The 18715-nt window shown below is 36.4% G+C and overlaps 1 protein-coding gene and 1 long non-coding RNA gene across 2 annotated transcripts in view; both read left to right on the forward strand.

Moving 5' to 3' along the window:
• The window catches only part of LOC309482857, a 157612-nt gene that overhangs the window by 80608 nt on the left and 58289 nt on the right, over positions 1-18715 (forward strand). The gene's annotated exons all lie outside the window — the stretch shown is intronic.
• On the forward strand, positions 15-18380 carry aven (apoptosis, caspase activation inhibitor). The gene is made up of 6 exons (XM_082148399.1): positions 15-246; positions 970-1147; positions 15936-16006; positions 16125-16220; positions 16903-17188; positions 17951-18380. Exons 1-6 carry the CDS (start codon positions 37-39, stop codon positions 18091-18093), a joined length of 984 nt encoding a protein of 327 aa, XP_082004525.1. The 5' UTR covers positions 15-36; the 3' UTR covers positions 18094-18380.

Below are 18715 nucleotides of genomic sequence, written 5' to 3' on the forward strand. Positions count from 1 at the left end.
GTCTCGGTAGTAGTCTTCTAATTTTCATATTCAGTTATGGAGAGTAGACATAGTCGGGGACGCGGTGGTCATTGGAAAAGAGGTGGAGGTGGAGGTAGAGGTGAAGGTGAGGGGGACACTGGCAGTTCGGGAGAGCACAGGGGTCGCGGAAGAGGGGGCCACCATCGTGGAAGAGGCAAACGGGACCATCGTAGAGGAAGAGGGCGCGATTATGGACCTCCCGCAGACTTTAGAGAGTTTCGACGAGTGAGTGTCACCCATATAAACAAATCTCCATGGCAACCATAGTTTCTGCCGAAATACCAGAGTAACTGTTACTATAATGCCATAATGACAGTAAGTTAATGATTACTATAAAACTCTGGCTATTTGGTATTAGACACAGATGTCATAAATATTAAGTATGTGAAAATAAAATAATGCCACAAGCATTAAGAGAGACTGTCACACTGTTTGAATGAGATTAATGGAAAATAATTGTAAACTTAATTTATGGTATTTCTGTAGTAACATTACTGTACTATAATGTGTTGGCAGTGGTTACTGTACTATTTGTCTTTTACTCTATCAGTACTGTTACATGTTTAACTGTATTACTGCTACCATGTTAATGTTTTTAATAGTTTTTATAGTTTATTAGAAACCAAACCAATTTAGAATCAACAAATGAAGAGTTCAGATGCAAAAGCCTCTAAGTGCCATCTGAAATTTTCTTCTAGAATGATCATTTTTTATCAAGCTCGTGTATTTAAGTTCAGTAATTTCACTTAAATGGCAATGAAGATTACCTATTAATTGTCATTTAAGTGAAATTACTGAACTTAAATATACAAGCTTGATCAAAATGATCATTCTAGAAGAAAATTTCAGATGGCACTTAGAGGCTTTTGCATCTGAACTCTTCAAATATTCACTGTATGTATTGTGTCATGCTTGCTCACTGTCATCATTTTTCTGATTGCTTTTCAGAATCAAGATGACCATGACGACAAAGAAAACTTTGAGGAAGTAGAGGAGCACAACACCTTCTCTCGACGAAAGCTTCAGCCCAACTGGGACCGTTATGAGGAATCGGAGAAAGTGGAAATTAATGAAGATGTACCTACACAAAGAGGCACAGACTATCATGTCCTCCTCACTTCAGCTGGTAAGACAGTTACAGCTCACTTAAATCTGTGTCATATTTCCCTCGTGCCTCTGATACAGCTCATGCAGGGAGGAGATCAAAACTAAAATGAATGTAGAACAACGGCGGTGTTAAACAGCTGTCCTGCTGTGTGCTATTGAGATGCTAAAGGTGACGAGAAGGACAAAACTCTATTTCTGTTGCACGGTTGGATCTGATTGATGGAGGAAGACTCATCTCATGATGAGCAACAGTTTTTGCCATGTTTACAAATAGCACAGCGAGCAACCATTACCACTCACAGAGTTCATGTTATGCTGCCTGAATGAGAAGTTTGGGACTAGTACAAATATTTTATACAGCAGGCATGCATTAAATTGATCAAAAATGGCTGTAAAGACATTTATAATGTTACAAAAGATTTCAAATAAATACTGTTATATTGAACTTTTATTTATCGAATAATCCTGAAAAAAATATCATGTGTCCACAAAAATATTGATATTAATTAGAAATGTTTCTTGTGCAGCAAATCAGCATATTAGAATGATTTCTGAAGGATCATGTGTCAATGAAGACGGAAGTAATGATGCTGAAAATTGAAAAGCATTTGTGAACATGAGAGACTTCTTTCAAAAACAGTCTTACTGACCCTATATTTTTCAGTACTGTATAAGCAAGCATGAAGAAAACATGATGTAAGGGGTTTTCAGGGAATGCCTGTAGCCAAAGCAATACACGATTCGATGTGCTGCCCGGTTCCTTCATGTATGTCCGTAAGTGAATGCAGAGATTGTACGTTTTGTTCAAGGGCAGGTCATACACTGTCTAATTATTCAAAATGAACCATTACAAAGGCGTTTGTACCTCAAATTTAACGAGCCTAAATTCCCTGTAAGTGCAGAATGAGTTTCCATTGCGCTGTTCTCTTGAGGGAATTTTCTTTGCTCAATTTGCCTCTCATTTCCCTAATCTGCTTCCTCAAAAGCCACATTGATATTCATGAGATATATTTGTGGCATCTAATTTTACAACAGTGAAGTACTGCAGGATTGCACTGCCTCTTGTGGTATTGCAAAAGAAAGACTATTTATCCCTCGTGCATATCTGTGCAAACATACGCACTAGGAAATGTCATTTGTTAGTAGCAATCTGTTTCTGTTTGTTGTGGCCAAACAGTCAAAGTTGTACTCCAAACTAAATTGGAGCACTTAATCTGTTTTGTAGCTCTCTATTTTTTCCTGTGTTGTTCCCTGCACATTTACGATTAGTCATCAGAGGTTCAAACTCGCTGATCCCTGTGAATGTGGGTGGAATTTGTATCTGTTCCCCAGAACGAGTATTGTATCCATGATTTCAGGAATTATGTAGGACAGCTTCACCATCATGATGTGGTTGTGTAGCACCATGATAACAACAAAAGAAAACAAGTTCTCTTTACAAGTTTTGTTTGACTTGGCAAGATATATAAATATGGTCACACCTCTTGGTCAAATATTGCAATATAATGACTTCAGCTAAGTTATAAATAGAAAAATGTCTGTTCCGGTTTGTTCAGCTCCACGTCTTTCAAAGTTGCCTGACCTCCCCTGCGATACTCAACTTACTGTCCTTTATCCTATTATGATTCTGCCAGCAGGCCCTGATTAGTGTGTGTGGTGGGAACAGACTGATTACATACCAAATTAGTGTAATTCAGCTTTCACCAGGAACACCCTTCAATTACCCTTGAGCTTTCTCACAAATGACCAAAATCATAACTTAATCTGGATTCTTTAATGGGGTTGGTTTGCCTAAAATTAAAATTGTCATCATTTAATCACCTTCAAAATTCTACAGGTTTGGAACTACATGGGGGTGTAAATAATTTACACATATTACACATTATTACTACCCTGGTAATCCAGAGTTCTCGCGAGAGCACAAGTTGAATTTGCTTAGCGAGTTTACTCTGGTGTCGAGTAATGATGCTCATTAAATATGCCCCTCAATCTGAGCTGCACCAATCACATCGGGTTATCTGATATAGGCGGGCCAGAGGCGAGATGACGACAGCGCTGTGACGTCGAAGTCATTAGTAAACATTGCAAGATGGCTAAGGATGAATACCAGTTGTTTGAAACGGCATTGGCCGCTACAATGAACGAGTTAGACTTGGCTTTTTATCTAAAACAGGAACAGAAGACGCCGCTCGAATCGTTCCTTTGCAAGAAGGACGTCTTTGCTGTTTTGACGACCGGATACGCTAAGAGTATAATCTACCAGCTAGCTCCACTGGTAGCTAAGCGTATGGGGTTTATTGTTGTGATTGGTCGTAGTGTTATCCAATTGCGTGCAGTGAGATCTTCAAATGCATGCTTGGTGCCGCCCCTCGAGCTGGACGATTTTCATTAGTCGACGCCAGACCGTTAATCTTTTAGATTTAGGTCTGGATTTCCAGGCTACATTATTACACATATTACATTAAAACAGATGAGTTGTCTTCTTCATGACAGCAGGTGCTTGCACCTGTTTGTCACCCACATGGTAGTTTGTAGTGTGTAATCTATCAGTTTGAGTGAGGAAATCATCATGCAGTTCATAGAAAACTCATTCTGTTTTCTTAACCATTCTTTGACACAGTAACACAGGTGTAGCAACGTTATGTTATTGAGACAATATTCCACCAGGTTTGATTTGCATTCAGCAGCAAGATCGCTGTAATCTGTTGATTTGCACTGATCTATTATGCATGTCAAATTATGGTCCCTAGTAGGCTTATCTTTTAGGCTTTCACTGTAAAGAAAACGACGTTTGTCAGATAACAATTTGAAAATCTGTTCACCGAAAGCAAATCTTTGAAGCGATCATTTTTGTGCATATTACTCACACAGATGGGTAATTTTATTTTGTCTAATCTCACAGTTGATCAAAGATTAATCTGTCAGACACTCTCGATCAAATAAAAACATCTTTAAATTTGAATGACATCATCCAGACCTTGTCACTGTGGCGGTGAACTTGTTGCTAGGGCCGGCATCATAGGACATTGCTCAAGCATTGGGAGTCTTTTGTTGGTCTCAGAATAACCCTGCAACTCACATTGCTTTGAAAATCCACTATGAGGAAGAATGTGGTAATTGCTACCTCGTATTACAAGGTAATAATGATCTCCTTCAGATGAAACTGATGCACATTTTCCCGCTTAAGATGCTTTAATATTTAAACATTTTGTAAACACAGCCATATAAGCTTTGCATTGATTTCTAGTTTCGGTAAGGAGTCTGTATTGTCAACACAATTGTATTTACAGGAAATGTAAAAAACAATAGTGCATGCAAATATAATATTATGACAGTGACAATAAGGTGACATTTATTAACATTAGCTAATGCAGTGTGTACCATGAACTATTTGTATAGCCTTTATTAGTCACATTACATTAATGTTGAATGTTTCAAACTTCAAACTTTGAGTATTAGTTTATGTAAAAAATAAATAAATGTAAAAAAAAAAGTAAAATGCTGTAAAAGTATTGTTCATGGTTATTTTATGAAAGCTAATGCATTAACTAATTTAACAAATTCAACATCATTGAAAGCATATGTTTATTACACTGAATATACATCATATTGATTTATTTGGCCATTCCAAATTACTGTAGGTAGGAGCTTTCTTTCTTGCTTTTTTCTGTCCATTTAAATCAGCTGGAACTCTGGGATGTCCCTAACATAACATTAAAAACAATGTCTGTTTTTTTTTAAATGATTGTTAAAATTGACAATAGACCCCAAAATGAAACGTCTGTCATTTACTCACCTTCATCTCCAAACCTGTATGACTTTGTTTTATTATGTGGAACATAAAAGCAACAAAATGAAACCCTATTGACATTGAACGGGCAAGGTTGTATGCCCATACTAAAATTCTGCTTTTGTCCTCCACAGAAGAAAGACATTTTTGATAAAGGTTTGAAATAACATGTGGGTTAGAAAGTGATGACAGAATTTTCATTTTTGGATGAATTGCCCATTTACATTTTAAACATTTTAATTGAAACATAACTAATTAATTGGAATAGCAGTCAGTGATATCTATTGTCTCTCTTTAATAATGTTGACCTAATATTCAGCCACCTAGTTTGACCAATATTAATTACTACATTGTCTAATTATCTGTAAAAGATGTATGTATTCAGTACTCACTGTTTTCATATCTCAGCCTTGAACTCCATCTACAGATCTGGCTCGGTCACACTGTCACTCATCCCAAACCTTTTCCTCTATTGAATCAACTCTCACCACTCTGGAAATCGAGTGTCTAGATGTTGCTTCTTCATCCAGTCATGAGCCTGTTCTTAAATTATATAATCCTCAAAGTTGTAGTAAAATGTTCTCCTCTGTTTTTGGATGGTTGTTGGTGCTCAAGGAAGAGTCAAAGTAAAAAGCTCCGTCTCAAGTTGTGACGACTACGCCAAAGTCCATTGTTAAGCATCTCCTTTTCTCTCAGTGGTGGAGGATGATTGGGAAACGCTGCTGCTGCTGCTGCTGTTTCTTTGGATGAATGTGTGCTGCTGCCTGTGGATGCTCTGACAGACACAGATGTGAATGGCTGGGAGGAGGTCATTCCCTCTGGGCTGGGATGATCGTCATGATTTGGGGCAGTGAACAACAGGCAGACGCCGAGAATGGGAGGAGGAAGAGGAGAAGAGCAGGGGGCTGAACCGAAGCAGAAATGAGGGGATGAAGGTTAGACCGTTCATGCTCATTCTGGAGACAGAGGGGGTGTGTGAAAGGGTGGTATGATGCTCACTGAAACATAATGGAGGCATTAATTACTCTCTTTTGACACAGATAGCGTGGCTGTGAGCAAATAAGTGGGTGGAGATGATCGGTTATCTAGAAAGGCAAGGCAAGGCAAGGCAAGTTTATTTATATAGCACATTTCATACACAATGGCAATTCAAAGTGCTTTACATAGAAGAAATTAAAATAATAAAAAGAAACAAGAATAATTAAAACAGTTTAGAAAAATCAAATGAAATACAATATAGTACAGTCGGACGAACAGCGGCACAGTGCTCATTCAGTAAATGCATAGCTAAACCTTGATCCTTCAGCTTTGATAATAACATGATCCTTCTATAGAAATATAGATATTCTTCTATAGCCTATGCATTAAATTGATCAAAAAATGACATGAACATTTACAGTGTTACAAAATAAGTATATTTCAAATATATGCTGTTCTTTTGAGCTTTTTCTATTCATCACATTCCACAAAAAAATATTAAGCAGCACAACTGTTTTCAACTTTGATAATAATACGATTTTTTTTTTTTCGAGCAGCAAATCAGCATATTAGAGTGATTTCTGAAGGAAATACAGAAGTAAGAGGGTCATTTAATGACTTTTTGTTGTGTCTGTATAGGAGCTACTTCAGCTCAACTCAAAGTAAAATGGTCCTCTAAAATAGTACAACTGAATTGTTTTTTGTTTTTTTACGTTTCTCCCATATATTTTGAGGCTGTTTGTCTGATGTTCAACATGAGGTTATCAAAAATCTGTGGTCATTCAAATATGAAAGTTAACCTTACAGTTAAATTGTTTTTGTTCCACTAGCTTCACCAGACAAACAAACAAAAAATAAAGTAAATAATTGTTTTATTCAATTTCATCTACCATTGGTTAGCCAAATGAATAGCCTCACCCCAAATTCACATCATTAGTTGAGTCAGTGCTACTGCAACACACTGGAAGTGATATATTTAACATTTACAAATGATGTACTTCAGCATTTAACTGTTCATATATCCTTGACCATTATGAATTTGTTTTATTTATTTATTTATTTATACTGATCAAAAGATTTTTGTTTTGAAAGAAATTCTTCTATAGCCTATGCATTAAATTGATCAAAAAATGACATGAACATTTACAGTGTTACAAAATAAGTATATTTCAAATATATGCTGTTCTTTTGAGCTTTTTCTATTCATCACATTCCACAAAAAAATATTAAGCAGCACAACTGTTTTCAACTTTGATAATAATACGATTTTTTTTTTTTTGAGCAGCAAATCAGCATATTAGAGTGATTTCTGAAGGATCATGTGACACTGAAGACTAAAGTAATGATGCTGAAAAAATTCAGCTTTGCAACACAGGAATAAATTGCATTTTAAGATATATTAAAATAGAAAACAGTTAGTTAAAATTGTAATACAATTGAATCACAATATTACTGATTTTACTGTAATTTTTATCTAATAAATGCAATCTTGTTGAGAATAAGGGACTTCGTTTAAAACATGACTAAATCAAACCGACTTTTGAATGGCGGTGTAATTTATTTATTTATTTATTTATTTATTCATTTATTTTTGCACTTACGCTATTTTAAGAGGTTAGCATTAATGTTCATTTGAAGATGATGCCTCTAATTCTGCTCTCACAGCTGCATGGGTGCAATCACAGGCCATCAAAGGAAGCCTTGAATGATCAATGAGGAAAAAAAAAAACAGATTCAATGCACACAGTACAAACATAAAGTTGCAATGGTAAGAGTGCAGGACGCTCAGGAAGCGAGTGACATCGTGCCCTTGCAAGTTGTGTCTGTGTAAGCGTTGTCTGGTCGGGGATTGAGTACAGATCGACCAACTCAGGGCCATTTCTTTTTACGCTTTTTCCTTTTGTCAGCCGTCACCTGTTTTTTTTACAATGCCACAGTGTGATCACAATCTCACATCTTCATGTCGTTCAGTCAGGTTGACAGGAAATGGCTTATGTAAGATAGTTCCATGTAGGGCAGGATTTCCAGGCCTCCAAGTTTATTGATCATAATGAGATCATAATGGAGGATATGAGCCGTATCACGTACCCTGGAGGAGGACTAATAATGAAGGGTATAGATATACAGTGACAGCTCCGCTGTGTTCGCCTGCATCTGTGAGTCTGTCCTAGAGTAGTACGTCTCCTCTGGGTCTCAGATGGCTAGCAGACACAACTCAGCCCTACACGCTACAGACTCGGGTTACACTTGACAGTGAGAGCAGCAAATGAATACTAAATGTTGCCTGAATTTCATGACCTTGTTTAGCTGTTGACTGCACTTCGACCTGTCTGTGTCCCTGCAGAGAAGCAAAGAGATGTTGATTCATTACCAATGACATTGCACCTGTAGGAAACCTTGCCCCCTCCCAACTTGCCGTCCTTTATTTCAGTACCTTAGACCTCCACCTGTGGCCCTGCTGCTGGCAGTTTCACCAGCTGGACCCTCCACAAATGACTGCACCCTGGTGGGACACAGCTCTCTAGATTTCTCTCTTTTTCATATTCTTGGCAGGCAACAACCTACTGTATCTTGCACAAAGTCAGCCATTAAATCATTACTACCATAGAGCCCTTATTGTTTTTAGGCATGCTGATAAACACATGCTAGATGTGTTTGTTTACATGCACTTTATTAAGTTCAGTTTCAGTTGGACTAAAGCTTTTTTTATTGTCACTAACCTGTCCTGATTTTGTGAATTTGGACTAACAGACCTAGATAATGTGATCGTAGCTCGGCTTCGTCGAATGCAAGTGGGATCAGCATTGTTGCGCATGCTCTGAAAAGGCAAAGGTCTTTCAGAGTATTTTTTTATTTCATTTTAAAATATTAAATTGATCAATGACAAGAACACATTATATTCCTCAATGGTGATTAAAGTCTATTATAATGTTACAAAAGATTTCTGTTTCAAATGAATGCTCCTTTTGAACTTTCTATTCATCAAAGAGTAATTTTTTTTTTCTTTTTTTCATTATTTTTATTACTTCATTATCACAGTTCATACAAAAATCTTAAGCAACACGATTTTCAACATTGATAATAAAATGTTTCTTGAGCAAATCAGCATATTAGAATCATTTCTAAAATAAATTACAGTAGAAAACAGTTATTTGAAATTATAATAATATTACATTATTACTGTTTTTACTGTATTTTGATCAAATAAATGCAGCCATGGTTAGCAGAAGAGACTTTCTTAAAAATCTTACCGGCCCCAAACCTTTGAACTGGATTATACTTGCTAAACATGCATTGCCAACTTTGATCAATTGAATATCAATTATGGACTTTGTTTTCTCTGAATCTGAGCAAGTTAAAATATGCAAAATGGATGTTGATTCCAGCCTGCGAAGTGTAATCACACAAATGGTGTTTTTTTCCAGCACAAACTGGTGTTTCTGGAAGAATGCTGGAGCAGCCTTCACTTAAATGCTGAGCACCTGTGTTTTTGATCGTGCTCATACTGTGACTAGTCCCCTGCTTCAAGCATTGGACAGTAATTATGATGCGGGGGTGTGCGCGTTTGCACCCACACAGAGTATCAGAATGTCATCTCTGTAATAATGTGTAACAGTAACAACCACTCTGTTAATGTCTCTCTTCACACTCGCTCTCTTCCCTCGCTGCTGTTGTTGTTACCATAACACCTGTGCGATTTGCATGAGGCCGCTCATTATTTTAAAGCCATTTTGACACCTTTATGAATGTTGGGAAGAGCAACAGTGGCCACTTGTTTCTAATACTTTCCATATTAGCGTTCCATATCTTCTTATCTGTCCGCCATAACTTACTCCTTGTTTGTTTCCTGTGGCGATTGTTCCCTGTTGTCACATCAGTGAATTATGGGAGCTTTTTTTCAAACCGTATTTACAGGTTAAAGGTTCAAGTGACACTTTTGCATAAATATGGTTGTGTAATAATGGATAGCTTTTGACTATAAATAGCCTGAGTGATCTAATATTTTGTCCCCAATGAATCTGTTTTATAATTCTGCCAGGAAATGGTCCCCTGATTGTCCCTTTAAATTCATGTATGCCCAGAGATGCATTATTTGGGGCAGTGTTGATATTTGGGGCATGAAGTCCTTTGGTATTTGGTTGGAAGTGGATGTTCTTAATGGGCGCTGTCACTGAAATACATCAGTTTATTACCTCTGTAATCAAGATTCTCTGTAGTTGGGAAGTCTATAAGAGATATTTTGTATATAATTCTCCTAGATATTTTGCACAGGTGTTATGTATGCCATGTAAATGGTACTCATGTTCACTAGATAGATTTCCGATTCAGTGTCCGTCTTGGAATTGAATGACTAATTAGACTTGGGCAATAAAACGTATACCTCGATATTTTTCTAAATTATTATGATATTCAATATATAGAGATATTTTTGCAATTGCTCTTGAAAAGAGCCTTTCAACATTATTGAGATATTCCCTAATAATATATATTTTATGTCAGCAAAGAAGATATCGCAATAATATTGCTTGTAGTAATAATAATAATAATAATAATAATAATGTATCGGTCAGCTCTAGTCCAAATGCATTTTGGTTTTGAATGTTCTGAATCAGTGCCATTATCTCGTCTCGTCTATATCAAGTATTTCAGGTCTGAATGTTTATAATAAATGTATTATTTTAAGTTGTATAAAATAATGAATTTGTTTACTTAATAAAAGTAATATCACATAATAAATAAATAATATAAAATATTATTTTAAGTAATATAATGCATGTATTATTTAAGTTTTAAAATAGATATTTTTTTCTTGAATAAAATAAATAAATACTTTTTGATTTTCTTTTGTTAGTTCTCACAGAAAACCATATACTGCAGTGTTATATGACATGCTTTTAATAATTTCTATAAAATATCTTCCTCTTAAATATTGGCATTGCTTTTTTAGTAGTTTCTGAAGAGGATCCTCCCTGAGATGTGTTTCCTCTGTGTTCATCGTTGGGAAAAGCATCTCCTTTGATCAAGAGTAGCGCATTGAGTGCTTGATTCATCTCTATGGAAATAAATGACTCTTCTAAATGTCTTATTAAGATGAGCCACAGCTGTCTGCTAACCTGAGCCCATCGTCCCAGCTGCAATACTGGCTCCACTTGTAGAGAGTGAACACGCATGTTGTTATGTAACTTAGTGTAGCTTTTATGTTCAGGTAAAAAATATCAAGAAGAAAGGAGAATACTGCTGCTCTTGTAGTGAAGGTCAGGTTGTGATGGATTCAGAAAAGGACTCTGGACGACTTCTGCTCTTTGTGGTCTTTATTCGTTCATTTCATGGCTCGCATCTAGCATCATTCACTTGAGGTGCACCTCACACACCAGAGCCCTGTTCTCATACACACTAATGCACCGGACATATGAGGACGTGCATTCACAAATAAATAGGAATTAAATAGATTAATATAGAGCAGTGGGCGTAAACACTGTGTCTGTAACACTGGAAAACTCATCAATCATGAGAATCAATCCTGTGTCTGATAATGTTTCTTTCTTTCTTTCTTTCTTTCTTTCTTTCTTTCTTTCTTTCTTTCTTTCTTTCTTTCTTTCTTTCTTTCTTTCTTTCTTTCTTTCTTTCTTTCTTTTCTTTTCTTCTTTCTTTCTTTCTTTCTTTCTTTCTTTCTTTCTTTCTTTCTTTCTTTCTTTCTTTCTTTCTTTCTTTCTTTCTTTCTTTCTTTCTTTCTTTCTTTCTTTCTTTCTTTGTCCAATTGAAAAAAATAAATGCTTGTATATAAATATACAATGTTTTTGAAAGAAGTTTCTTCTGCTCATCAAGCCTGCATTTATTTGATCAAAAATACAGATTTTTTTTTTAATATATTGTGATATATTATTACAATTTAAAATCATTGGTTTTCAATTTATTATACTTTAAATTATCATTTATTTCTGTGATGCAAAGCTGAATTTTTCAGGATCATTACTCCAGTCTTCAGTGTCACATGTGACATTCAGTCTATCACATGATCCTTTAGAAATCATTCTAATATTCTGATTTATTATGAGTGTTGGAAACAGTTCTGCTGCCTAATATATTTGATGAATAAAAGGTTAAAAAGAACTGCATTTATTCCAAATAAAAAACATATATTTTCTAATAATATAAATCTTCTTTACTATCACTTTTTATCAATTTAACACATCCTTGCTTAATAAAAGTATTGATTTATTTCAAAAAAGAAAGAAAAAAAATGACTGACCCCAAATTACTGACCAGTAGTGTATATTGTTGTTACAAAATATTCTTTTTTTATTTTATTTCAAATACTTTTTATTCATCAAAGTATCCTAAAAAGTATCACAGGTTATGAAAAAATATTAAGCAGCAGAACTGTTTCCAACTTTGATAATGAATCATCATATTAGAATGATTTCTAAAGGATCATGTGATAGACTGGAGTAATAATCCTGAAAATTCAGCTTTGCATCACAGAAATAAATGATAATTTAAAGTATAATAAATTGAAAACTAATGCAGGCTTGATGAGCAGAAGAAACTTATTTCAAAAACATTAAAAATAGTAATGTTTCCAAACTTTTGGCCTGTACTGTATGCACAAATTTAAAGCTTTTTTGAGTTAAAAAATTATATAATGAGCATCATAAATCCATTTTCCAAACCGTGTTCTTGTTTTATCCTGAATCCCTATGGTACACGGCTATTTTAGACTGGCTCGGGTCGTACCACTGCGGAGTAGCCCAGTATCTGCGTGACTCGTCATAGATATAAACAGAGAAATATCTATTATTATTATTATTATTATTATTATTAAAAATGTCAAAATAAGAGTTGATTTGTCACTTTCTGCACCGTTGAAACCACATGAAGAGATTCACAGCTATAGTTCCAGTCATTTCAATTGTGATTTAACTGAATAGATGTGTTTTATTCCCCCGTTTATGAACATAATGATTTGAAGGTTACGCAACAGTTCAACTTCAACAGATCAAAACCGAAAGCAGAGCTCAAACTTTTAATGATCTGAAGGAAAACATTTTTATTTTACACATTTGGCCTCTGTCAGATATCCAAGCAGTGTTGCATTTAAAGATGTGTTTTCAAATGAACCAAGTGTGTGAACTGCACAAAAGTCTTTCCTTTCAACTCTAGACACTAATAGGAAACTCTTGGTGTTCTCCATGACAGCTATCTCGAAGCGTATATTAAATAACCGTCTTATTGTTTTGAATGTTCGGCTTGAAATGTTTTAATTGCAATCATCACAGTCTGATTTATTTTGATGGTTCAGTTCGTTACGGAGTTGCTTTGTGGTAATTGGCTTAGCAATGATTTGCTCAAGAGCCGTGACGACAAAGCAAATTAGCAGCTTCTTCCAAAGGGCTGTAGCCTCCCTCCATTAAGTGCCATTTAATGACTAACAGTGGATGGCCTGTGCTCGGTTTAATGGTGCTGTGCTTGTGGGTCCACACAGCGCTTCATGGTCCTCCTGTCAGCAGTGTCTTATTGGGGCCCTTGAAAAAGCACAGAACACCGGCCAGTTTTGGGTTGGCAGGCTGCATGGTGCCACTCTCTGGGAGGAAATGACCTGTGCTTGTAGCGTGGCTTCCTGTGAGCGGGTCAGAGGACGCCAGCCTGCCGAGAGACAACATCTGCCACACTGACATTGTGCCAGCACTGCACCAGAGCTGCTACTGACAACTGCTCTTCCTCTCACACCACACATTTAGACTTATTTTTAGATATGCACAATATGTCAACTTTTGGTTAGTCTAAAAACTGTCCAATGGCATTTTTCTAAACTTCTAAACTAAAGAATAAAAATACAATAATTTGGGAAATGGATTAAGAACAAGATTTAAAATGTGAAAAGTGAAAAGTTATTTATTGTGTGCAAAGTGATTGTTTTTATGGAGGCTTGTTTCCATGGTAACACTTCATAATGTTTCATTAGTTAACTACTCTAGTTAACATGAACTGAGATCGAACAATACTTCTACGGCATTTATTAATCTAAGTTAATGTTAATTTCAACATTATGCATTATTCAAATCAAAAGTTGTTTTTTAACATTAGTTAACGCACTGTGAACTAACAATGAACGACTGTATTTTTATTAACTAACATTAACAAATATTAATAAATACTGCAACACATGAACCTCTTATTGTTATTTCATCTTAACATTAACTAATGTTAATAAATGAGACCTTATTGTAGTGTTACCAATTTTTTTAAATGTAATTGCGATTTTTATTGAACAATTTGTACAGAATTGCAATATATAAATTCGCACAATTCTGACTTTTCGTGTAGTTCTGAATATCAGCATTATTATGTGTGCGATATTGCTCAATTCTATTATTCATCAGCAGCCATAACAAAAAATTGTGGCATCTGGTTTCAGCCAAAATATTCTATATTTGTGTCCCTAGTAAACCGTATATGATTATTTCTACAATTATTCTTTCACTTGTACAGTGTCTTTACCATAATTAATGAAACACAGCAGTACGCATGTCACGTGCAGCTGGTTTGTTATATTTGTCCAACCACACACACACACACACACACACACTCGCTGTGATAATGCTTCGCTGACCCTCACCACACACACATGCTGACAGGACATTTGCTCATTGTTATGGCAGCAGTTTCCATGGCGCTGTCACTGCCAGTGAAGGAAACGTGATGAAACTGCCTGGATGTCTTCTCCTGTCCACAGCTCCTCATTCTCTCATAACAGCGACATCAACCACTGCGTACTTGGCATTCTGCTCCACGTTATGAGGAATCTGGTTTACTGTGAGTCACTGGACTGGTATATAGACAATTTTACATCTTTATCAGTTTAATGGAGGCTACTTTACATGGAGCCTTTAGTGGCAGAAGGCTCGCTTTTGAAGAAGTATCCCTCTACTTGACCTCGAGACCCTGCGCTGTTTCATCCCTGTCAGTTTGGCCAACTGCAGTTGGCAAGTGTGTCTTTAGTGAAAGCGTGTTTCTGAGGCGGGACGCCTGCTATTCTGCCTCACCCTGGCTGGACAGCTGTGTGTGACAGACCCACGGCTCCTTTCTTCAGCTGTCCCAACTTGCTGCCGCCTCACATTTCACGCTGCTTGTGTCAAGGTGGAAATGACTTCAGAAGATGACACGCGCTGTGATGGTGTGCAGTGAACTGAGCTGCTTTTTCTTGGCCCGTGTCATTATGTCCATTTGGAATTGAAATCAAAGTGGAAGACGTGATTAATAATTGACTTGTAAACGCAATATAGGGTCTGGAAGGTGAGCTGTAGTACAGGACTTGTTGATTAGTTCATCAAAATAAATCTTCTTACTATAAAATACAGATATTATATGGAAAAACTTAAACAAAAACAAAAAAACTACTAAAATAACTAAAAGGTAACTTAAATAAAATAGGTTTAAGTTGAAATTACTAAAACAGAAAAAAAAATGTATAGCCTACTAAATAGAAATGGTAAAAAAAAAAAAAAAAAAAAATGGCAAAAGCACACAACATAATTACTAAACTTAAATTGAAATGAAAACTGAAAATATAAAAAATGTATGCTAATTTAGAATACAACAAAAGTAACACTAAAATAACACAACTGTAGTATCATTTTCAATGAAATGTGTTAACTGGATCATTTTAATCCTGGTAAATGAAACCACACAGAGTGGGCAAAATAATCTATGATATTATTGCATTATTATAATATTGATTTTAAATATTGAATTAAATCTATTATTATTATTCATTTGTTTATAATATTATTTAGTAAGATTCATATAAATGTACTGTCAAATATTAATAATATTTGATAGTAAATATTATAACACTTTGAGAATTTTGAGTTTGTTGATCATTTAATAGTGTTATTAGTAATAAAAAAACCCGTTACACATCAATAATTTCACCAAAATAAAGAATTCATTCCATGCTTCCTGAAAGTGTTGAAACAAAACCAATACCAATACAACCAATATTTTTTTTAACAATGTATTGCATGTTTATCTGTTTTAGGGGACTCCTTCACACAGTTCAGGTTCTCTGATGAGAAGGACTGGGACATGGACTCGCTGGCAAAAAATCAGGTGCATAATCAGTCATTTCTCAAGTCACTAAATAGTAAGATTTGCTTGTATGTTTTCCAGTGCAATTATTGCGTTTTTTGAGGAAATATCTTCCTATGGTTGATTGTGACTTCTCCAGATTCCAGCTCTTTTTATTGACCTGCCAGCTTTAACTCAGTCGCTTCAAGAGCTTCCACTGCATACCAGACTGAACCTGGAGGCCGAGCTTGTTCAGGTAGATCCATTGCTTTTTATGTTGAAATACTTTGAAATGCTACTGTTGAAATATTTAGTGAAATACTACTCAGCCTGCAGCCATATCACCCTGTAGCCCAAGACTGCAGCCCACTAAAGCTAAGCAGGGTTGAGCCTGGTCAGTACCTGGATGGGAGACTCCTGGGAAAACTAGGTTGCTGCTGGACGAGGTGTTAGTGAGGTTGCCAGGAGGCGCTCACCCTGTGGTCTGTGTGGGTCCTAATGCCCCAGTATAGTGACGGGGACACTATACTGTCAAAGAGCACCGTCCTTCGGATGAGACGTTAAACGGAGGTCCTGACTCTCTGTGGTCATTAAAAATCCCAGTCCTTCGGAGAAAAGAGTCGGGGTTTAACCCCGGCATCCTGGCCAAATTTGCCCCTTGGCCCCTGTCCATCATGGCCTCCTAATCATCCCCATACATACTGATTGGCTTCATCACTGTCTCCTCTCCACCAGTAAGCTGGTGTGTGGTGGGCGTTCTGGCGCAATATGGCTGCCGTCGCATCATCCAGGTGGATGCTGCACATTGGTGGTGGTTGAGGAGATTCCTCCCTTCTATGTAAAGCGCTTTGAGTACCTATAAATGCTATATAAATGTAACACATTATTATTATTATGACTAGTAAAGTATGATGTACTAGAGCTTTAATATGCTTCAGGTGACGACTCCTGTTGAACTGCCGCCCGTGACAGTCCCTCACAGAACCGACTCGACACTGACGGCTCCTCAGGCAGGCCGAGAGTCAGCCCTGGGCATTTCCTGCAGTGTAAAGCCCGTTTCAACTACCACAGCGTCACTCGGGGTCTCCACAGCCGTCCCTGCGGCCGCTGATGATGCTGACCAGGAGCTCGACCTTCTCCTCAGCTTGCAGAGACCCGTCACAGAACTTTCTTCAGTTCAATCCCACGCTACAGCAGATGATGCGCTGAACACCCCAACACAAGGTATCCAAATCAATTGGTATATCTTGTTTCTTTACAAGGTACTGTAACTAACTAAAAGTAGTAACTTTCAGTGACAAATTAACTAAGTAGCGATATGTTTGGAAATCAGATTAATTTTAGTGAGACAGTTCATGTAAACTTCTCAGTTCAAGCTGAATTTTGCCAAATTATTTTAATCCCAGTGTTTTTTTGTTTTTTTTCACTATATAAATAAGGTCAGTAAGATTTTTGTGGAGATAAGTATTAGTTTTATTCATTAGTGACACATTACATTGATCAAAAGTGACAGTTAAGTGTTGCAAAATAATCTATTCCAAATATTCAACTTTCTAATCAAAGAATCCTAAAAACTAAAATCTAAGTATGGTTTCCACAAAAACGATAACTGGAGACTGAAGTAAAAGCTGCTGAAAATGCAGCTTTACCATCGCAGGAACAAATTACACTTTAAAATATATTCAAATACAAATCCGTACTGTACTTTTTTACTGTATTTTTGATCAATGAAATGCAGTCTTGCTGAGCCTTCTTTCAAAAACATTTTACCAACCACATTTTTTTTAACATTAGCATATATAACATAGTTAGCCTTTATTTGTTGTAAAATTCTACCTGAATTCTATTGCAGAATGAAAATATCCTCTGATACACATATAATCCTTAAATACTTAAGTTTCGATTCTGTTGAACTACTTTGCAAGTTATAGATTCAAAGTAGCTTCCTGAACATGGTGTAAAAACATGATTTTATCACCTCAACAGAGGATTCAGCGGAAGAAGAGAGAGAAAATCAAACGGTTGTTATGAAAGAGACCGAGCCAGACGTGGAGAGTGAACCTGAACCCACGAGACAGGAAGTGACAGAGGAGGATCTGGAGGACTGGTTGGACAGCATGATCTCCTGACCTGAGAGAAGCACTTTCTCCCTGCTGACTGACACGGCTGTGGATTAAATCAGCACATGCTGACAGCGTTACTTCTGTGTGGACGTGTACATCACACTCAGACACTTCATGAAGTCTCATAATAGCCAAGACTAATTCAGTCATGTGGAATATAAAATGCTTCATCAATATGTAACTCCTAAAAATGCTGATGTAATGCCTTGTAACAGTTTCCAGACGCGTCATATTCTCACTCCTCAATTGACTCAGATTTCATTCAGATTAAATGCATCTATGGTCAGCTGGGATTTATTGCATTAGCTACTTTATTTTCGTTCCCCCTGCTCAAAACAAATGCAAATCACCAAAGCCACTACATACATACAAATGGCCATACAATAGCAGTTTACAGTATTGACTGTTCAATACATTTGTTAATCATTTTTGTCCTTGAATATAGATTTTGCAATCGTACCTCATAAATGATCAGGCAAACACGACTTCAGTTATTTAACCTTAACCAAACATTTAAAAAAAGCAGTGATTATCTTTACTCATGAACCATCAACTAACGCTACAAAACTACTAACCCAAGTGAGACTGTCAGTGAGAGTAAAACGCAAACTAGCAAATCATACGAGCG

The sequence above is a fragment of the Leuciscus leuciscus genome (assembly GCF_965113295.1).
Source record: "Leuciscus leuciscus genome assembly, chromosome: 19".
Taxonomy (NCBI): domain Eukaryota; kingdom Metazoa; phylum Chordata; class Actinopteri; order Cypriniformes; family Leuciscidae; genus Leuciscus; species Leuciscus leuciscus.

What these genes read in the sequence shown, in the direction of transcription:
- aven (XM_082148399.1), top strand. Translation starts at nt 37, where the DNA reads ATGGAGAGTAGACATAGTCGGGGACGCGGTGGTCATTGGAAAAGAGGT. An exon ending in TGTCCTCCTCACTTCAGCTG is followed by an intron (nt 1,148 to 15,935) that starts GTAAGACAGTTA and finishes TATCTGTTTTAG; the next exon opens with GGGACTCCTTCACACAGTTC. An exon ending in GCTGAACACCCCAACACAAG is followed by an intron (nt 17,189 to 17,950) that starts GTATCCAAATCA and finishes TCACCTCAACAG; the next exon opens with AGGATTCAGCGGAAGAAGAG.